Source organism: Mobula hypostoma, chromosome 12 (genome assembly GCF_963921235.1).
Source record: "Mobula hypostoma chromosome 12, sMobHyp1.1, whole genome shotgun sequence".
NCBI classification, from domain to species: domain Eukaryota; kingdom Metazoa; phylum Chordata; class Chondrichthyes; order Myliobatiformes; family Myliobatidae; genus Mobula; species Mobula hypostoma.
The window spans coordinates 44,177,172-44,196,572 of record NC_086108.1 but is presented as its reverse complement, the minus strand read 5'-3'; the positions used below and the strand labels follow the sequence as shown (position 1 = coordinate 44,196,572).

Genomic DNA, 19,401 nt, shown 5'->3' with positions numbered 1-19,401 from the left:
CTTACACAGTGTTGTAAAGAGTGGCATCAAAAGCACTTAAGAGAATAAAGAAAAATGAGTTAGAGAGAGAGAGAGTAAACTAGTGCTGCCATTCATAGGAATGAGTGTATGCATGCACATATTGGAGTTCTGAATTTAATAACATTTTGGGAACTTGTCCAGATGTACAGTCTGTAATCAATAATTGCCTTGTCCAAGTCAGCAGAATTGTTTAAAAGGTTTTTCATCAATTTGATTGTTTCACCTTCCCTTTTCTATTTATTGATGGTTGTTGCTCACCTCCTGGTTTTTGATTAGGAACAGAATCAGAATTAGATTTATTATCACTGAATTATATGGCATTTGTTATTTTGCAGCAGCAGTACAGTGCAAAGACACAAATCTATAAATTACTAAATAAATAAATAGTGCAAAAGGAAAGGAATAACGAGGTAGTGTTCATGGTTTCACGGATCATTTAGAAATCTGATGGTGGAAGCTAAGAAACTGTTGCTGAATCGTTGAGTGTTGTTTTTCAGACTCCTGTACCTCCTCCAGGATGGTAGTCATGAGAAGAGGGCATGTCCCAGGTAGTGAGGCCCTTAGCGATCGATGTATCAGCTCTTGAAGATGTCCTCAATGGTTTGGAGGGCTATACCCGTCATGGATCTGTTTGAGTCTATAACTCTGCAGCTTCTTGTAATCCTGTGTATTAGAGGTTCCATACTAGACTATGATGTAACCAATCAGAATGCTCTCCACTACAGATGTATAGAAATTTATAAGAGTCTTTGGTGACATACCAAATATTTTCAAACTCATAACAAAGTAGAGCTGATGGCATGCCTTCTTCATTATTTCATCAATGCATTGGGCTCAGGATAGCTCCCCTGAGAAATTTATGCCCAGGAACTCAAAACAGCTCACAGCTTTCGACTGCTGACCCATCAGTGAGAGCTAGGTGTGTTGTCCTGACTTTCCCTTCCTACAGTACACAATCAGTTCCTTGGTTTTGCTGATATTGAGTACGACATTGTTGTTGTGACATCACTCAGCCAGCTGATCGGCCTTGCTCCTGTATGCCTCCTTGAAATCTGAGATCCTACAAACAATGATAGTACCATCTGCAAATTTATAGATGGTGTTTGAGCTGTGCTTAGCCGCACAGTCATAAGTGTGGAGAGAGTAAAACAGTGGATTAAGCACACATCCATGGGGTCCACCTGTGTTGCTAGCCAGTGAGGAGGAAGTACTATCACTTATCCACAGTGACTGGTTTCCCAAAAACAAAATGGAGGATCTAATTGCAGAAGGAGGTACAGAGGCCCATGTTTTGAAGCTTGGTGATCGGTACCAAAGAGATAACGGTATGGAACTCCAGGCTGTAATCGATTAATTTTTTTAAAAAAGCAGCTTTAGTGATGCTCATGTTTGGCCCTTTATTTCAGGTTTATTTTCTGATTCTATTGTTATCTGACCTGTCAGAATTTACAGCTAAGTTACGAAAAGAAAATTTTAGCAGGCGGCAACTGTAGAACAGAAAACAGTTGATGTTTCATTCTGGAACCCTTCATCAAAACTGCACTGCAATCTTCCCAGTTCCATTAGATTATGTACTTGTTTGATGACTACACCTACCAAATTGCTTTACTTCATTCATCTTCTGTAACCCCTGGTTGTCTCTCTAACTGCTCCTCATTTTCTACTCTTCCCTCAATCAGTTCCTTGTGTCTATTTGTTTTACTTACTAGCCAACACTGCAGGCAGTTCACAAAGAAAGAATGAAGAGGGTCAGACTTCTTTGTGACCTTTGGAACTTCTGTATTTAACAGGATGTCGAGTTCATATTTTAAAAGTCGAATCCCTTAGAAATATTTTGGGATAATGAAACACCATTTGGAAAAGTATTGGGAAAATTGAAAAAAGCTATGATCTCCAAAATATAAAGTATCCTTTAGCACTAAGTCCCACCCATCCTCCTATTCTGCTCATCCACCCTTCACCCATGTTGGCTCAGGTTAAACATCCATCTTAAAAGTAAAAATATCCTGAATTTCTAATCACAAAGCTTTTCCTTTCCAAGTTGTTGTGCCACTTCCAACCCCTATGACCCATTGAGTTATCTCAGCCCCTACATTTCTGATCTCCAATGCAATCTGTCATTGGTCAGTTGGCTTATTATGGTCACATATGCCAAGGTAAGGTGATAAACTTGCACACTGTCCCAACAGATCATTTCAGTACAACAGTGTGTTGAGATAGTACAAGGTAAAACAATAACAAAATGCAGAATTAATATTGCAGTTACAGAGAAAGGCAGTGCAGATAAGGTGCAAGGTGAGGAAGATTGTGAGGTCAAGAGTTCGTCTTATCATGCCAGCGAACCGTTTAATTCTTGTAACAGTGTGATAGAAGCTGTCACTTGAGCTTGGTAGTATGTAATTTCGGGTGTTTATGTTTTCTGCCCAGCGGGAGGGGTGAGAAGAGGGAGAGGTTATGGTGTCAGCTGCCTCACTGTGGCAGTGAGAAGTGTAGGCAGTCCGTGGGGGGTGGGAGGGCTGGTTTCTGTTGTGTGATGAGCTGCTTCACATTCCACTCACTGCCATTCCTTGCGGTCACAATCAGAATAGTTGCCATACCAGGTCGGTGATTCACCAATCTGGCTATACAATTGTGAGTGTGTAGGGGGTAGAGAAGGGGGTCTGAGGACACAATATTGTGGGGCATGAGTGTTGAGAATAATTGTGACAAAGATTAATTATAAAAATCCTAATGGGCAAAGACTTGATTTCTCAATAACCTGCAAGGCTACACGCTTAACAACTGGAAAACAGGTTGAGGTTAGATGCCTATCCTCACAATTTGCAATATGATGGTCAGGCCAGCTGTTCTTAGACCCCAGGTTCTGGAGTTCCTCCCCCCACACACATCTCTCTTTCCTCCTAAGATGTTCTTAAAATCTGACTTCATTTACCTTAATATCTTCTTAATTAATTTGGTGCCAAATTTGGTTTGGTCATACTTTTGTGAGATATCCTGGGAGATATTGCTACAGTCAGGTTGCCACTATTAACTGTTTTAATTTTATTAAGTGATTCAGACAGAAGTGAATTGGAGGGATGCATTTCCTTTTGCAGAGAGTTAACAACTAGGGACTATGGTTTTAAAGTAATTACTGAAAGGAATTTTAGAACATACATATGAGATGAAATTATTTTCCCCAGAGCATGAAGAGTTTGAAATCACTAGCGAAAAGAACGTGGGAATCACAGGCAATGTGGACATTTTTATCTATCCAAATTGCTCTTTAACTAATGAAATTTAAAGTCAACCAATCTACTGAGGGTCTGGAATCACTTGTTAGCCATGTGGGGTAAAGATGAAAGATTTCCTTTCCTGAAGAATGTTAATGATTCATATAGGATTTTATGACGGTCTGATTTGTTTCATAGTTAACATTACTGATACTGGATTTTCAGTTCCAGATAAAATTACTTATTTGAATTTAAATTCCCTGACTGCCATCGAAGGATTTGAACATGTGTCCCTGGATGCTATTCTCTGAACTTGACTATCGAACCCTTGGTAGAAGGTTAAAATTCTCATTAGAATTTAAAAATCCTAATGGGCAAGGACTTGATTTCTTAATGACCTGCAAGGCTACACCCTAAGAACTGGAAAATAGGTTGAGGTTAGATGGCTTATTGTCAGTTGCTTTGGACACAATAGCCATCACTCAGCAATAAATTCTTGTGATTCATAAATCGGTTGCTACTAAGACTGTCCACCAGATGGACCCATGTGACAATGAAGAAGAGAGGTGTAGAATTTAAGCTTGAGAGAAGTCTTGATAGTTGATGAAATTTTAAATTCTGATATCAGTGAATTATACTTTCATCTTGCTGCGTGTGACAGTGATTGTTAGGATTAATTAATCACAGTGAGGTTCATTAGGATTAATTTTTAATTGTATCCAACTCAAACCCTGCCCATCTGCCACAAAGCCCTCATCCACAGCTTTCTCAAATCCAGACAGAATCATTACCTGGCTTCCCATTCTCCACTCTCCTCTATAAATATTCCTTCTGCATCAAGGTTTGTGTGCCCATGACCCTGATGTGTATTTAATCCCTTCAGAGCCTTACACTTCACTTTCTGCATGTCAATTTGCATTAAATCCTCATCCCTGAATCTTCTTTTCTTCTGCATCCTGTCTTTTATGTTTGTGGGGAGCCACATGTTTAAACCCCTATATTATATATTCAATAATAATTCTGGTGGCACAGATGTGCAGTGGTAAGTGTAAGGCTATTATAGTGCCAGTGATCAGGGTTCAATTCCTGTTGCTGACTGCAAGGAGTTTGATAGTGACTTATATGGGTTCCTCTGGAATGATGGCAACGGCCTCTCTGAGTCCAACCAAAGGTGTAATTGTTCACCCTTTATGGCCCTTTAAAGATGGCAAGACTCTGCTGGATATTAAGAACATCGTTTAGCAGGTCTACCCCACTTGCAAATTTCTCGGAGTTGGACTGCTGCAGCCACCCAGGGGAGAAGGCGTCGGAGGCGGTGAACAGAGCGTGGTCCAATGTTCGGTGTGGGTGATCGTCTTGGATGTTTTTGTCATGCTCCCAAGACCCTGTTGGACATTGGTAACAGTATACTGAGAGTCTGATTCACTGGCTCTGACAAGAGGCGAGCTGCGTTGCTTCGGTTATCACGCAGGCAAGGCCCCTCATGCCTCAGGGGTGCCTGCCGCAGCCGCCGGGGAAGAAGATGCCAGAGCTGGCCATGTGCCGCTGGATTCAGTACTTGGTTGTGGGCTGGTCCCTCTCATCAGTGCTGCCCTCTAGTAATCACTCGGAGGAAGACCGGCTGGATTGCCTTTGTCTGTGGTTGCACTCGCATGAGATGAGAACTGCCGTGGGCATTCTTGCAGAAACGGGACTCCAGGACAACATCCATCCATGCACCATCAATCTACAGGCCATGACTCTCGGCTGTTTTTTAATGTAACTGTACATTTTTCTGCTATAATAATTATATATGCTATACGTGCTGTGTACTATGTGTGACTGTTGTTACTGTGCTTTTCATCTTGGCCTCAGAGGAACGCTGTTTCACTTTGCTGTATTCAGTATGGTTGAATGATGATCGAACTTCAACTTCCTCCCACATATATTGCCAAGATGTATAGAAATTAAGTTGTAGGCTATGTTGGCACCGGCGGCACCGGCAACACTTGTACGCTGCCCCTGACGTATCCTCAGATTGCACACGACACGTTTCACTGTATGTTTTGATGGACGTGACAAATCTAATCAGAAACCTCCCACCTACTCTGTTCTCCACTCTTCCTTCAAGTACTTTTTAAAACCAACCTCTGATTAAGGCATCATTTTTCTGTCTTGTTGCATCACTGTGAAGCACCTTGGGGCACCCTGCAGTTGTGGCATTATTATTTAATCCTTGCATCCAGAAACAAACATTCTGTTTTACATGGCCTGTGGGGGCTCCTTCAATTTACTTCCCTGGTATCAACATTTGCACTATAAGCGTTAAATTTATGAAACGATTTTCTTCCCCCTTCTGTAATTTGTCCCTCTAGCCTTGAAGCTGCTGAATCTGAGGGGAAAGAAAGACACTGCTGGGAACACTGCCAACTTTGTAGAGATAGCTCCATCTGCAAAAAGCGAAATTTAAAGGTCGCCATCCATTTCAATTCCTTTCTCCATTCACGTTCCATGTCAATCCATGGCCTCCTCTTCTGTCACAATGACGGCACTCTCAGATTGGGAGAAGCAACTTCTTGTATTCTTTCTAGGTAGCCTCCAACTTGATGGCATGAACATAGATTTCTCCAACTTCTGGTAATGTTTCCCCTCCCCCTCCCCTCTTCTTAATTTCTGCACTTTGGCCTCTTCCCTCTTCAACTGTTTTATCTCCTCCCCCTATTGCCCCTTCTCCTTCCTTTTCTCCCAGCATCCACTCTCCTCTCCTACCAGACTCCTTCTCCAGCCCTTTTCCCTTTTCCAGTTTTCACCTCCTAGCTTCTTACTTCATCACCCCTCCCTCAGTCAGCTGGCTTCATCTGTCACCTTCTAACTTGTTGTCCCCCCGCCACCTTATTCTGGCATCTTCCCCATTCCTTTCCAGTCCTGATGAAGAGTATCAGCTCAAAACGTCATCCATTTATTCACCTCCATAGATGCTGCCTGACTTGCTGAAAAGACCTGCTAACCTGCAGTGAAATTACTTCAGTGAAATATAATGTAGCTTCTGCTTTCTCTGCAGAATTTCAATAAATCCAGTGTAAGTTTAGGAATTACGTTAAATGTAGAGCCATTGAAAGAGGTCAAAATCTGATTCGGTTGAAAATTCAAGCGTTAATTATGGCTTGAAGATGAAGCAAATGCAATCATTATGCGCGGGTTGCTGCTCAGCTTCTGAGGTTTAGATCACTTTGGTTCTGGAGTGTAGTTGCTGAAAGTTGAAAAGCTTCCTATTACTTCTGAAGATCAGCTCTGCTTTGGGCAATTTGAATCTAACTAAGCCATGCTACGCTGCACTTGTATCAATTAACCTCCGGTGTGAAGCTGATGCTTGGTAAAGAAATGTAACCTGAAGGTTCACAACTGATCATTTTAGGGCATTATTTGAAATAGAAACAGTGTTAGATAGAAATGACAGACTTTTGGTAGAATTCTGCTCCTTTAATATAGTCTTGTTCAAAACTATGTACTCCATGTTTAGTTAAATCAGTTCATATTTTTCATGTTGCATTTGATTGGAAGGGATCAATGGACAGCAGAATGACACATGTTTTGCTCATCTGAAGATATGCTCCTTTGCTGATTAATCTGTGACAATGTAATTTCTTCTGTTTAAACTCCTGGTTGTAGCCGTTTCTGCAAAGGACATCCAGTGCTGAAGACTATTGAAATGTTTCACTTCAGGGGACCCTCACAAGTTGGAGACCGTATAACATTGAAGGCTATAGTTAACAATGCATTTAAAAAAAGGTGAGGGGAGAGCAGATATTTTTAACTTTGCTTGAAAACTCCATTTTAAACCTAGAACTTTTCCATGACAACTAATAACTTCTTATCAACAAATCAAATTAAATTTAGAAGACAAACTGTGTAGTTGGGTTCACTGGAGTATGGTGTTGAAGCTAGTTTAACTTTCATCTTTGTAGTTAAGAAGCAGAGTTCTAATTGATATTCCCAGGGGCAGGGTTCATGCTGCATGTGGTGTTGGATGACACATGTTGAATTCCACTTGGGTGAGGTATTGGATGGTTCACCTTTGTGTTTTTGTTTTAGGAAGGGTGAAGTGTTCTGAGAGTAGAAGGTGGTATCTCTGGGCTGGAAGCTTGATGTACCTGCTCACAAGGTTTTAGACAAAATGAAGAAGGGGAGTTGGCAATCAATATTGGTTGAAGAGGGATGTTATGTTAGGATCCTAAAGAAGGCTATATAGGTTGAATTAAAGGGCAAACAAAAAGAGACAGTCACATCATAGGTCTGTTGTAAAGATTTCTTTAGGGAATGAAGCTGGGTTGTTTGAAGGAGTATTAGAGGTAGACCATTTTGACAAAGTATTCACAATTCAATTACATTTCTCAATGTAATGCAAAATGTCAAAAGGATAAAATAGGGGTAAAGTTCTAAATTGGAGTGGGGTTAGTTTTCCTTGACTGAGAAGTTATTTTAAAAACATACACAGGAGAAGCAAATCAGTCTTGGAGCAACGAGAGACACCTTAAAAAGGAGATGCGATGGGTTTGGGGTAAACAGGTTTGAACAAGTGAAAGGAACAGATAGGCAAATCTAGAGCAATTCTGAATTACAAGATGTATGAAAGGAAATGGAGGAAACTTGTGTCAGATGCTGAGCAGAATATTTCAGAAAACCTTGAAAACTTTAGAAAGAATAGGAGTGAAATTAGGGAACCAATGCTAAATGAAAGAAAACTAATTATTGATATCTACATAGAGAACAAACATAACTTGGGAAAGTTGTGTACACTTGGGAGCAAAAAGATAACCCGCTTGTCGAGCTGAAAGAGGAAGATAAAGTTCTTAGTGAACATTTTGCAGCAGTGAGAAGCAGAAAGATCTAGAAAAGTGGATGGAAGGTTTGAAGTGGATGCCATCAGCATCCAGTGAAAATTTGAAGTAATTGGGTGCAGGGATTCCCTTCCTGGGATCCACGGACCCTTCAATTCATCGTGAGGGTCCATGACATAATAAAGGTTGGGAACCCCAAATTTCACTTTGCTAAAGGTGCCAAAAAATTCAAATTCAATTGTTTTTTCTCTGTTGGGCTGGAATAATTAAGGATATTGTTCTTTTGTTTATCTGAGAAAACTTTTCTGGAATTTGACCCAAGCTTTGGTTGATGATAAAGTGTGTGATAAGAGGGATATTACACTGCCTGCTTCTAGCTAAGGACTGCTGTTTAAGTTGCCATGTCTCCAGTGTATTCAGGGTAAGAGGGTCACAGTAAATTACATGCACTGTAGATGATGACTGTTTTTCTGTTGAAGACTGATAGCCAAGATAATGCTTTTGTTATAAAATTTAGAAGATTATCGAAGTCTTTCTATGTGTAAAATCTGCCTTGAATTCAATCTTCCTGCCATTTTCAAGATTTAAAAACATGAGATTGGGAAGAAGCTTTATTCAAATTCAGAACTGATAAATGGTATTTCAACACTGTGTGTAAGTTTATCTTGTGTTCCCAAAAGAACTGAGCTTATCAAGGGCCTACCCGTTATGGAGATTAATTGCAGTATCTGTTCGCTCCTCCACATAACTGTGTTGGGGTGGAGCAGGATAATATCTATCTGTGGTTTTAATCAGTAAATGATGTGTTACATTAAAAATATAACTGCACAACTCTGCATTAAGCTGTCTGATAACAGCTGGAAAGTGAATTGATCAATATACATTGTGTCTACACTCCCCTTTTGTGTCAGAAGATTGTAATTTAAAGTTAGCAATCCACAGAATTGAGTACTGACTGCGTCTGATGCTGCCACTTGTTATGAATGTCAGATGGAACATTAAATTAAAACCTTAACTGCTGTCTGTAGAAAATTCTGCTTAGCTATCGGTTGAGGCAGAGCTGGGTGACATTGAAATTGCTCCAGGCGCTTTGAAAAATTTACTCTGGTAAAAGTGGGTGTCACATTTTACACGTTAAAACATGCCTCTATGCATCAAGATTTTCCATTGATAGCAAGGTGTTAGCTCTTCTCTCGCTCTCTCTCGTTGCCCATCAAAATCCGATGACGATGTCCACTCCTTTTAACGGTGAGATCTTTGATGACTATACAGTCTTATCCTGGACCCACAAGCTCTATTGCAGGTGGGACATGTATATCTAGTAGTGGTGGCAACCATGGCTGCATTTCTCCTAGCTCTCTTCTGCTGTCTTCTGGTTGTTCTTTCCATCTCCAGAACACGAACCCCATCCCTATACAGCCGTCGCCACGTGATACGGTCAGCAGCAACATCCTCCAGGTCCTCGAGTCTGATCTTGCACTTCCTTAAAGCATTCTTCATCTGATCCTTATAGCACTTCTTCAGCCTTCCATGATGTAGCTGGCCGTATAACACTCTGCGGGGTAGCCAACATGGGGGCATCCTTATCACGTGCCCCAGCCACTGCAGCTGACACTGGGTGATCATGGCTTCAATACTCCTGCAGTTGGTCTTTACAAGTATTTCAGTGTGAGGCACCCGCTCACGCCAGGTAATTCCCAGGATGCGCTGGAGGCAGCTTATGTGGAAGCGCTCCAAGGACTTGATGTGACAGCTGTAGGTTACCCAAGCTTCACAGCTGTAAAGGAGGGTGGTGACACAGACCGCTTGGTATACGGCGACCTTTGTGGAGGGACGAAGGGTCCTGTCCTGAAAGACTCTATGCTGAAGTCTCCCAAAGGAAGCTAATGCCTGTTTAATGTGGCTCTGGATGTTGTCATCAATGCTGCTATCCTCAGAGAGAATGCTCCCCAGATATTTGAAAGATGGCACTACTGACAGCTTTTCATCACCAACAGTGAAGGCAGGTAGAGTGGGTGTGACACTGGTACTCCATTGGCAAACCACTTCTGTCTTGGTGGTATTGACAGTCAGCCCCATCCTGCTGTACGCTCTCACCGCCACAGCAAGGACAATCTGAAGATCCTCTGGAGTATGGGCCACAAGAGCACAGTTGTCTGCATACTGCAGCTCCAGGACCTGCTCTCTATGGAGTTTGGTGGTTGCGTGGAGCCTTCTGATGTCAAAGAGGTTGCCATCTAATCTGACGTCCACTGCCACACCGCTGCTGTCTTCAATCTTGTTGTGGAGAAGCTTGGTAACACACAAGAGGAAGACGTTAAAGAACACTGGCTCTAGTACACACCCCTGCCTCACCCCTGTACATACAAGCAAGGGCTCAGGCTCTTGTCCTCCTATGGTCACCCGAGCAGTCATCCCATCGTGGAACTGGCGGAGGATGCTACCTGAGAAGGACATCCCATAAGAGCTATCTTTGCACAGTGTCGAATGCTTTGGAGAGGTCGACAAAGGCCATAAACAGGTCCTGATGTTGCTCCGGCACTTTTCCTGAAGCTGCCGGGCTGTAAAGATCATGTCGATCATGCTCCTGTTCTTCCTAAATGCACACTGTGATTCAGGCAGCATTGACTCGGTGATGTTGCTGATGAGTCTCGGAAGCATCACCTTAGCCAGGACCTTTCCAGCAACAGAAACACTGGCACATGATCGACTTCATCATTGTGAGACGTAGTGACTTCAAGGATGTTCTCATCACCCCTGCCATGAGAGGTGCTGGGTGCTGGATTGACCACCGTAAGATTGTGGCCAACTACGAAAGTACGTCCCCCCCTTGGGTGCAAAAACCCGATTTAAAAAAAAAGGTGTTAGCACCCTATTGATAACACACCACCAGGTTTAGGAACAGTTATTACCCTACAGTTATTTCATTGTATTTCTTTGTTCTACTGTGAATGCCTGCAAGAAAATTAATCTTAGCATATGGTGACATATACGTATTTTAGTAATAAATTTGCTTTTAACTTTGAAGTGGTTTGGAATATCTTGAGGTTACAAAATGGGCTGCAGAAATGTGAGTATTTTCATTGATCAGTTACTAAGAGGTTTAAAACCAAAACTTATATGACTGCTTATTGATGTCTACTGTCTAAGCTAGCATTTGACTAATAAGTTGTGTGATATGCTAGTGATTGCCAAGAACTATTCCAGGATCAGTTTGTTGAGCGGGTGGATAAAAAGTGAGGAGGGAAGGAAGATGGAAGGGACTTTAGTGACTTGGATGGGATTGAGGGGGCAGAGGATAATAATATTATGGTTATATGGTAAAGTGAGCAGGTGATTTGAGACAATTGTACCTTTTATAATAATGTGGAAAATGTATTAATTAAACTTTAATAATGTTTGGATTGGTAGTCTATACATTGGTGACATGAAAGCACAGTATAGATCATGGTTGCTGTGAAATATAAAAATGTCCTTTTTATTTCTTAAATTGTGATAAGCTTATGTAGTAATTGTTCCTTATGAGATTTTCTAAATTTCTTTGGTAATTTTCAGCTTTGAAGTTGGTGTCTGTGCAGAAGCTTACCATCAAGAAGGCTGGGAAAGGAAGACACACATCAACAGTGCGTTCATGACCTTTGTGGTACTGGATAAGGATGGGCAGCTCAGCACGTTCCCCTGTGTCAAGCCAGAACCAGGGGTAAGCCCCAGCACCTTTTGTTGTTAATGTGTTTTTACTTCAGAGTGCAAGCTCTATCAAGCAAGTCAGTTTTTACATTGCTGCGTAATACACCTTCATAGTTGTGCTTGCAAGCAAAGCTATTTTACTGAGAGTTGTGGACTATATCACAACAGATAAAGTTAAGTGGTGTGGTGTAGGGTTGAGATTCTAATTGAGCTAGGTAGATTGGAATATATCAATTGCTAGTTAGAACTACTTTTTTTTGCGGAGTGCTGAGGTAGTGACTATCCAGCTAAGCTAATAAGCTAGAAGATACAAGTCCTTAGCTGAATGTCTGCCCAAATAAGCAACTGCCCAATTAGGTGGTTTCATGGAAATAGTTAAAAACATACATATAAAAAAGACGAACTATCATTTAACAAATTATGTATTTAAATGAAATACAGAACAAATTAGAACACTAACATTACAACTACAGTGCTATAAAACAGTAGTTCCTAATAGTTACAACAGAGGAATTCATTAAGCATACGCTGCCGTGTTCTTTTAATTGACTGTAAATGAGCAAAATCAGCACATATACCTAGTGCCAATAATGGACTGCCTTCAAACAATGCTTTTGATGATTATATCCACCAAATCTTCGTTTTTATTGCAACATTTAAAATGATTAATAAACTCTCCTTGGGCTTCCAGCCAGGTACAGGTATTGATTTTAACCGATGTTTCGATGACAAACTCTGCCATCTTCATCAGGGATAATGCCTGGGCATGTCTAGTCTGGTGGCACATATACTTGACTCCCGATGTCCATCCCTGCTGATTGGTCAGTCCTTATCCAATCACGTTTCCACTGTACCACCTTGTTTACAACCGAATTTCAGTTCTTTCTTAGCATGAGTCCTTTGTCTTTGTTAAGATTCTTTTTCTCTAGTTTTATTTCAATGATTTCCTTTACCAGACGGTCCCAAAAGCCATTGGAGCCGCACAGTAGTTTTGTGCCGTCAAATTCAGTCCTACAACCATTGTGAACGCAATGTTCTGCTCCCGCCAATTTCTCTGGGTAACCAAATGGATACACCTCCTGTGCTCCTTCATGCACGTTTCCACTGTTCGTCCTGAATGACTGATTTACGCTGCTCGGCAGCCAGAGGGAATCCTGTAAACGCCAGCCAACCTGAGTCCCAGGTCATCTTTGACCCGCATAAGCTGTGATTTGAGCTTCCTTACGGATTTGTGGATGGTATTAATCCGGTATTTCTTCAGCATCCTGGCAATCCTTCCAGAAATTTAGGGAAGACAGATGGTAGAGCCAGGTTCCTCCTTGTTAGGTTTCCTGGTGGCCGCTATCACATGCAGACAGCTACTTGGAGCCACGTGTGAGAGCTGAGTGTCCGGTGAGGACCAAAAGTAACACTCAAAATGATTGTTGATACCTTCAAATTCTTCATAGTTCCTAACTTGCTGAAGTTGTGAAATTGTTCCAAGGCCCTTTCTGGCATCTCCAAGTCAGAATGCTTGAAAGTGCACTGAGCAAAACAGTTTCAGTCTGTCTTACTGCTTATTTCTCGCTGACTATTAGTGACAAAAATCATTGCTTTTTAAACACAAACTCATGTAACTGACACTGTTTAAAAACTGTTCACTCTAAGTGCAATGTAGTGCTTAACAGCCACGCAAGTGCATGCGACCAACACTGATTAGAAAATTTGGCAACGGTCTCCTGTCCCAATTAGGCAGCATGGCATACCAAATAAATGAAGGGAGTCCTGGCTCATTTCTCGATTAGTTTTTGTTCTTTATGAGTTGTCCCAAAGAAGCAGCTGACCCAATTAACCGATGGCCAAATTAATGGGAATCCACTGTATGTAACAGTGTAGCACAGGAACACATTTCTGTGTGTGTGCGGTGAAGAGCATTCTGACTGGCCACCTCACAGCCTCATGTGAAACCTTCAGTGCAAAGGATTGCAAGAGTCTGCAGAGGGTTAAAGACTCAGCCAATTCCATCAAGGCCCCCCCCCACCATTGAGGTAATCTTCACATGGCCATGCTTCTGGAGGGTGACATTCCTCAGCGTTGGGAACATGCTTCCTCCCCGTTACTACCCATACTCAATATTTCAGGAACAGCTGCTTCCTTCTACCATCAGATTCTGCACAGTCCATGAACATTACCTCATTATTAATTTTTTGCACTACTTAATTTAATTTTTTAGTTCATAGAAGTTTTAATCTTTACCCCGTAATGCAGCTGCAGAACCACAAATTTAAAGTCGTATGTCAGTGATAATAATTTTGATCTGATGAGTCTCTGGAAGCCCAGTGTTTGTAACCTGTAACATGGTTGCTAAAGGCAAGTTTTAAACTACTTACTGGTAGACCAGATTATCACTGTGGAATCATTTTAGTTAATGGAAATGTTTCATGATAATACAAGAATTGCTGCTAGAAAATAAAACTAAATCCACGAAATCCTTGTATATCTCCCAAATTTGGATTCTTGCACATTTCAATTTATAATTGGTGGCTGCAATCTCTGTGAAAGAAGTAGTTTTCTTGCTAAAACACTCTAAATTTCTTTTCTCTTATAAAATACACTGTAAGTCACCTGAAGCGATATTTCCTTAATTTTTTTAAAATGTGTTTGGCATCATGATCCTGTGAAATCCCTTCTGATGTTTATACACATCGTGGGCACTAAATGAAAATATTTTGTTAATATTGTAGCATTGAATATCTGTGGCAGTAGGAGCAGCTTCCCTGGCTGCCTTGATTGATATACTCTGTCACATAGAAACATAGAAACATAGAAAATAGGTGCAGGAGTAGGCCATTCGGCCCTTCGAGCCTGCACCGCCATTTATTATGATCATGGCTGATCATCCAACTCAGAACCCTGCACCACCCTTCCCTCCATACCCCCTGATCCCCCTAGCCACAAGGGCCATATCTATCTCCCTCTTAAATATAGCCAATGAACTGGCCTCAACTGTTTCCTGTGGCAGAGAATTCCACAGATTCACCACTCTCTGTGTGAAAAACGTAAAACTTGTGCAGGTCATTTGGTTGATATTAGAAATTTTGAATTTTCTGTTGTAAGTAATTCAGCGCAAGATTTATAGCTGACTCACAATTAATTGTCTTACAAATATGTAGTATCTAAAATCCTGATTTATAGTTGACAATTTAAGATTCAGTGTTGCTTGTTACATACACCTGTTAGGGTGCATTCTCCAGTTACCTTATAAGGTAACCATAGCCTTCAGCCAGGAGCAGATGTCATCAGGTGGTTCCCAACCTTCACAGAGTGTTTCGACCCTTAAACACGACACTCTGCAGTTGGTGGGCTGGCAGTGGTGGTCAAATCACTGCCCATCTGCTCCTGGCTTCCAGCTTCCCTCCTCTTGCCTACTCCAAATCCAACAAGAGGCTCATTCTGCCTCTTTCCCCATCCTACAAGCTGCTTGTTTTTTGCTCCTTTCGTCCAGGCCCAGATCTGACAACGACTGCCATGCTGATTTGGCTGGGACACCTCTGCAGCTGATCTCCACAGGGAAAAACCATGCCTGCTATCCCTTGTCTTTACACTCCTGCAATAAGGGCTGGTACTTTAAGGCCTTTCTCTCGTGGGCCTCTTCCCATCCCTCCTCCCACGGCACAGTCAGCTCAACCAGAATTATTTTCTTGTCTTCGGTTGACCACAGTACAATGTCCGGGCGTAGGGTTGTGTGCACCACATCTGGGAACTGCAACCTCCTTCCCATGTCGACCCTCATCTCCCAGGACCTGGCCGTTAGCAGCAGATTGGGCTTTGGTTGTTTGGTTACGAAAGGCCTGACTCCCTCTTTGATGAAGGTGATGGCCTTCCTCAAATCTGTGCCAGCCGTCCTCTTCTTGCATCTCTCCCACTCTAGTGTGTCAGCAAGAGCCAGAAGCACCTTATCATGGCGCCACCTATACCGTCCTTGAGTTAGAGCTGTTTTACACCCAGACAGTATATGAGCCTGTGTCCCCTTTTGACCATAGAGCTTACAGTACAGGTCCTCTCTCATTCCCCGTGTGTACAGATGTAGTGGTGAAGGAAGGGTGTCATACACGGATCGCAAGAGGAAGGAAATACGGAAGGGCTTCAGTCTCCATAACTCTGCCCATGAGATCTTGCGCTGAGGCAGATCCCATTTTGTCCAGGCACTCTGGGACTCTTCTTCCACTGCCTTTGACATCCACTTCACTTCCTCACGGATCCGTACTTCTGCCTGTACCATGTCTCGCCTGTTCCTTGTGCTTGCGTTTCCCCACCACTGGAAGTGAACTGAGTTGAGGCCTTGCCGCCCGATGCAGGGGTTGCCGATGATATCTCGCAGCTTCAGAGAACACACTGCCTGCTCCACAGCTGCGTTGGCTGCCCACTTGCGCCCAGATCTGGTTACAACACCTGCTTGCTTTACCAAGATGTCATTGGAATCTCTCAAGCTTAATAAGGCTCTGCATTTTGCCACCTTGAATTCCTCCACAACAGGGGAAGCTGCAGTTGCCCAGAACAAATGTAGAGGCCCCACTGAAGAGAAGCTTGGGGGAACTCCCAAGCATCTCCGCAGGTGCTTGTTGATTTTCCTCTCGATGCCCTCTACGGCAGTCATGGGGAACTCATAAAGTGTGAAGAGCCAGAGGAGCCTGGGCAGAATGCTGTATTGGTACAGCCAGGTCTTGAATTTACCCAGAAGTCTGGATTTGTCGATCTTCTTCAGCCATTCGTCTGTCTGCTTCACAGCATTGGTGACATTGGCCCCATCTGTCAGTGACACATTAAACCACTTCCCCAAGCATTTTATCGGGTTATCTTCGATGGAAGGGATGACCTCTCCCTGAACTTGGAGGCTAAACTTGCTAATAACTTTGCCCTTTCTGATCACCGTGCACCTGGACTTCTTGGCCTTGAAGGACATCCTCGCCCAAGTGGCTACATTACCCAGGCTTTCCAATACCCATCTTGCTTGGACATGTGACACAGTTGTTATATTGATGTCGTCCATGAACGCTCATAGAGCCGGCTGAACAATGCCTGACTCCAGCGTCGGGCCACGGGTTACATCTTCTGCTGCTGATAATAGGACGTTCATTCCCATAATAAATAGAATGGGGGAGATGGTGCAGTCTGTTAGAATCCCCTTCTGGAGGTCCTGCCAACTAGTTGTGAAATGGGCTGATGTAAATCTGAGTTTGAATCCCCCTAGGTAGCTGGTGATCATGCCTCGAATAGCCAATGGGATGTAGTAGTGGTCGAGTCTTTCTAGAACACAGAATAGTACAGCACAGTACAGGCCCTTCGGCCCACAATGTTGTGCCGACCCTCAAACCCTGCCTCCCATATAAGCCCCCACCTTAAATTCTTCCATATACCTGTCTAGTAGTCTCTTAAACTTCACTAGTGTATCTGCCTCCACCACTGACTCAGGCAGTGCATTCCACGCACCAACCACTCTCTGAGTAAAGAACCTTCCTGTAATATCCCCCTTGAACTTCCCACCCCTTAGCTTAAAGCCATGTCCTCTTGTATTGAGCAGTGGTGCCCTGGGGAAGAGGCGCTGGCTAGCCACTCTATCTATTCCTCTTATTATCTTATACACCTCTATCATGTCTCCTCTCATCCTCCTTCTCTCCAAAGAGTAAAGCCCTAGCTCCCTTAATCTCTGATCATAATGCATACTCGCTAAACCAGGCAGCATCCTGGTAAATCTCCTCTGTACCCTTTCCAATGCTTCCACATCCTTCCTATAGTGAGCGACCAGAACTGGACACAATACTCCAAGTGTGGCCTAACCAGAGTTTTGTAGAGCTGCATCATTACATCGCGACTCTTAAACTCTATCCCTCGACTTATGAAAGCTAACACCCCATAAGCTTTCTTAACTACCCTATCCACCTGTGAGGCAACTTTCAGGGATCTGTGGACATGTACCCCCAGATCCCTCTGCTCCTCCACACTACCAAGTATCCTGCCATTTACTTTGTACTCTGTCTTGGAGTTTGTCCTTCCAAAGTGTACCACCTCACACTTCTCCGGGTTGAACTCCATCTGCCACTTCTCAGCCCACTTCTGCATACTATCAATGTCTCTCTGCAATCTTTGACAATCCTCTACACTATCTACAACACCACCAACCTTTGTGTTGTCTGCAAACTTGCCAACCCACCCTTCTACCCCCACATCCAGGTCGTTAATAAAAATCACGAAAAGTAGAGGTCCCAGAACAGATCCTTGTGGGACACCACTAGTCACAATCCTCCAATCTGAATGTACTCCCTCCACTACGACCCTCTGCCTTCTGCAGGCAAGCCAATTCTGAATCCACCTGGCCAAATTTCCCTGGATCCCATGCCTTCTGACTTTCTGAATAAGCCTACCGTGTGGAACCTTGTCAAATGTCTTACTAAAATCCATATAGATCACATCCACTGCACTACCCTCATCTATATGCCTGGTCACCTCCTCAAAGAACTCTATCAGGCTTGTTAGACACGATCTGCCCTTCACAAAGCCATACTGACTGTCCCTGATCAGACCATGATTCTCTAAATGTCCATAGATCCTATCTCTAAGAATCTTTTCCAACAGCTTTCCCACCACAGATGTAAGGCTCACTGGTCTATAATTACCTGGACTATCCCTACGACCTTTTTTGTACAAGGGGACAACATTCGCCTCCCTCCAATCCTCCGGTACTATTCCCATGGACAACGAGGACATAAAGATCAAAGCCAGAGGCTCAGCAATCTCTTCCCTTGCCTTGTGGAGCAGCCTGAGGAATATTCCATCAGGCCCCAGGGACTTATCCATCCTAATATATTTTAACAACTCCAACACCTCCTCTCCCTTAATATCAACATGCTCCAGAATATCAACCTCACTCATATTGTCCTCACCATCATCAAGTTCCCTCTCATTGGTGAATACCGAAGAGAAGTATTCATTGAGGACCTCGCTCACTTCCACAGCCTCCAGGCACATCTTCCCACCTTTATCTCTAATCGGTCCTACCTTCACTCCTGTCAACATACATCAAAGTTGCTGGTGAACGCAGCAGGCCAGGCAGCATCTATAGGAAGAGGCGCAGTCGACGTTTCAGGCCGAGACCCTTCGTCGACTGCGCCTCTTCCTATAGATGCTGCCTGGCCTGCTGCGTTCACCAGCAACTTTGATGTATGTTGCTTGAATTTCCAGCATCTGCAGAATTCCTGTTGTTTTCACTCCTGTCATCCTTTTTTGCTTCACATAATTGAAGAATGCCTTGGGGTTTTCCGTTACCCTACTTGCCAAGGCCTTCTCATGCCCCCTTCTTGCTCTTTTCAGCCCCTTCTTAAGCTCCTTTCTTGCCTTCCTATATTCCTCAATAGACTCATTTGATCCTTGCTTCCTAAACCTCATGTATACTGCCTTCTTCCACCTGACTAGATTTTCCACCTCACTTGTCACCCATGGTTCCTTCACCCTACCATTCTTTATCTTCCTCACCGGGAAAAATTTATCCCTAACATCCTGCAAGAGATCTCTAAACATCGACCACATGTCCATAGCACATTTCCCTGATGAGGTCATGTGGAATAGACCCATAGGTGTTCACGAGGTCTAACCAGATAACTGTTAGGTCGCCTTTTTTCTGCTTGCCC

General features: G+C 43.0%; 1 protein-coding gene across 5 annotated transcripts in view; it reads left to right on the top strand.

Moving 5' to 3' along the window:
• acot11a (acyl-CoA thioesterase 11a) overlaps positions 1–19,401 on the top strand; it is a 135,457-nt gene that overhangs the window by 86,974 nt on the left and 29,082 nt on the right. For 3 of the 5 annotated variants that reach the window (XM_063063940.1, XM_063063939.1, XM_063063942.1), the window contains 2 exons: positions 6,882–7,001; positions 11,606–11,750. In XM_063063940.1, the coding sequence (XP_062920010.1) occupies positions 6,882–7,001; positions 11,606–11,750 (265 nt within the window). The remainder of the gene's footprint in view (positions 1–6,881; positions 7,002–11,605; positions 11,751–19,401) is intronic. The other 2 variants (XM_063063941.1, XM_063063943.1) reach the window with 2 other exon arrangements.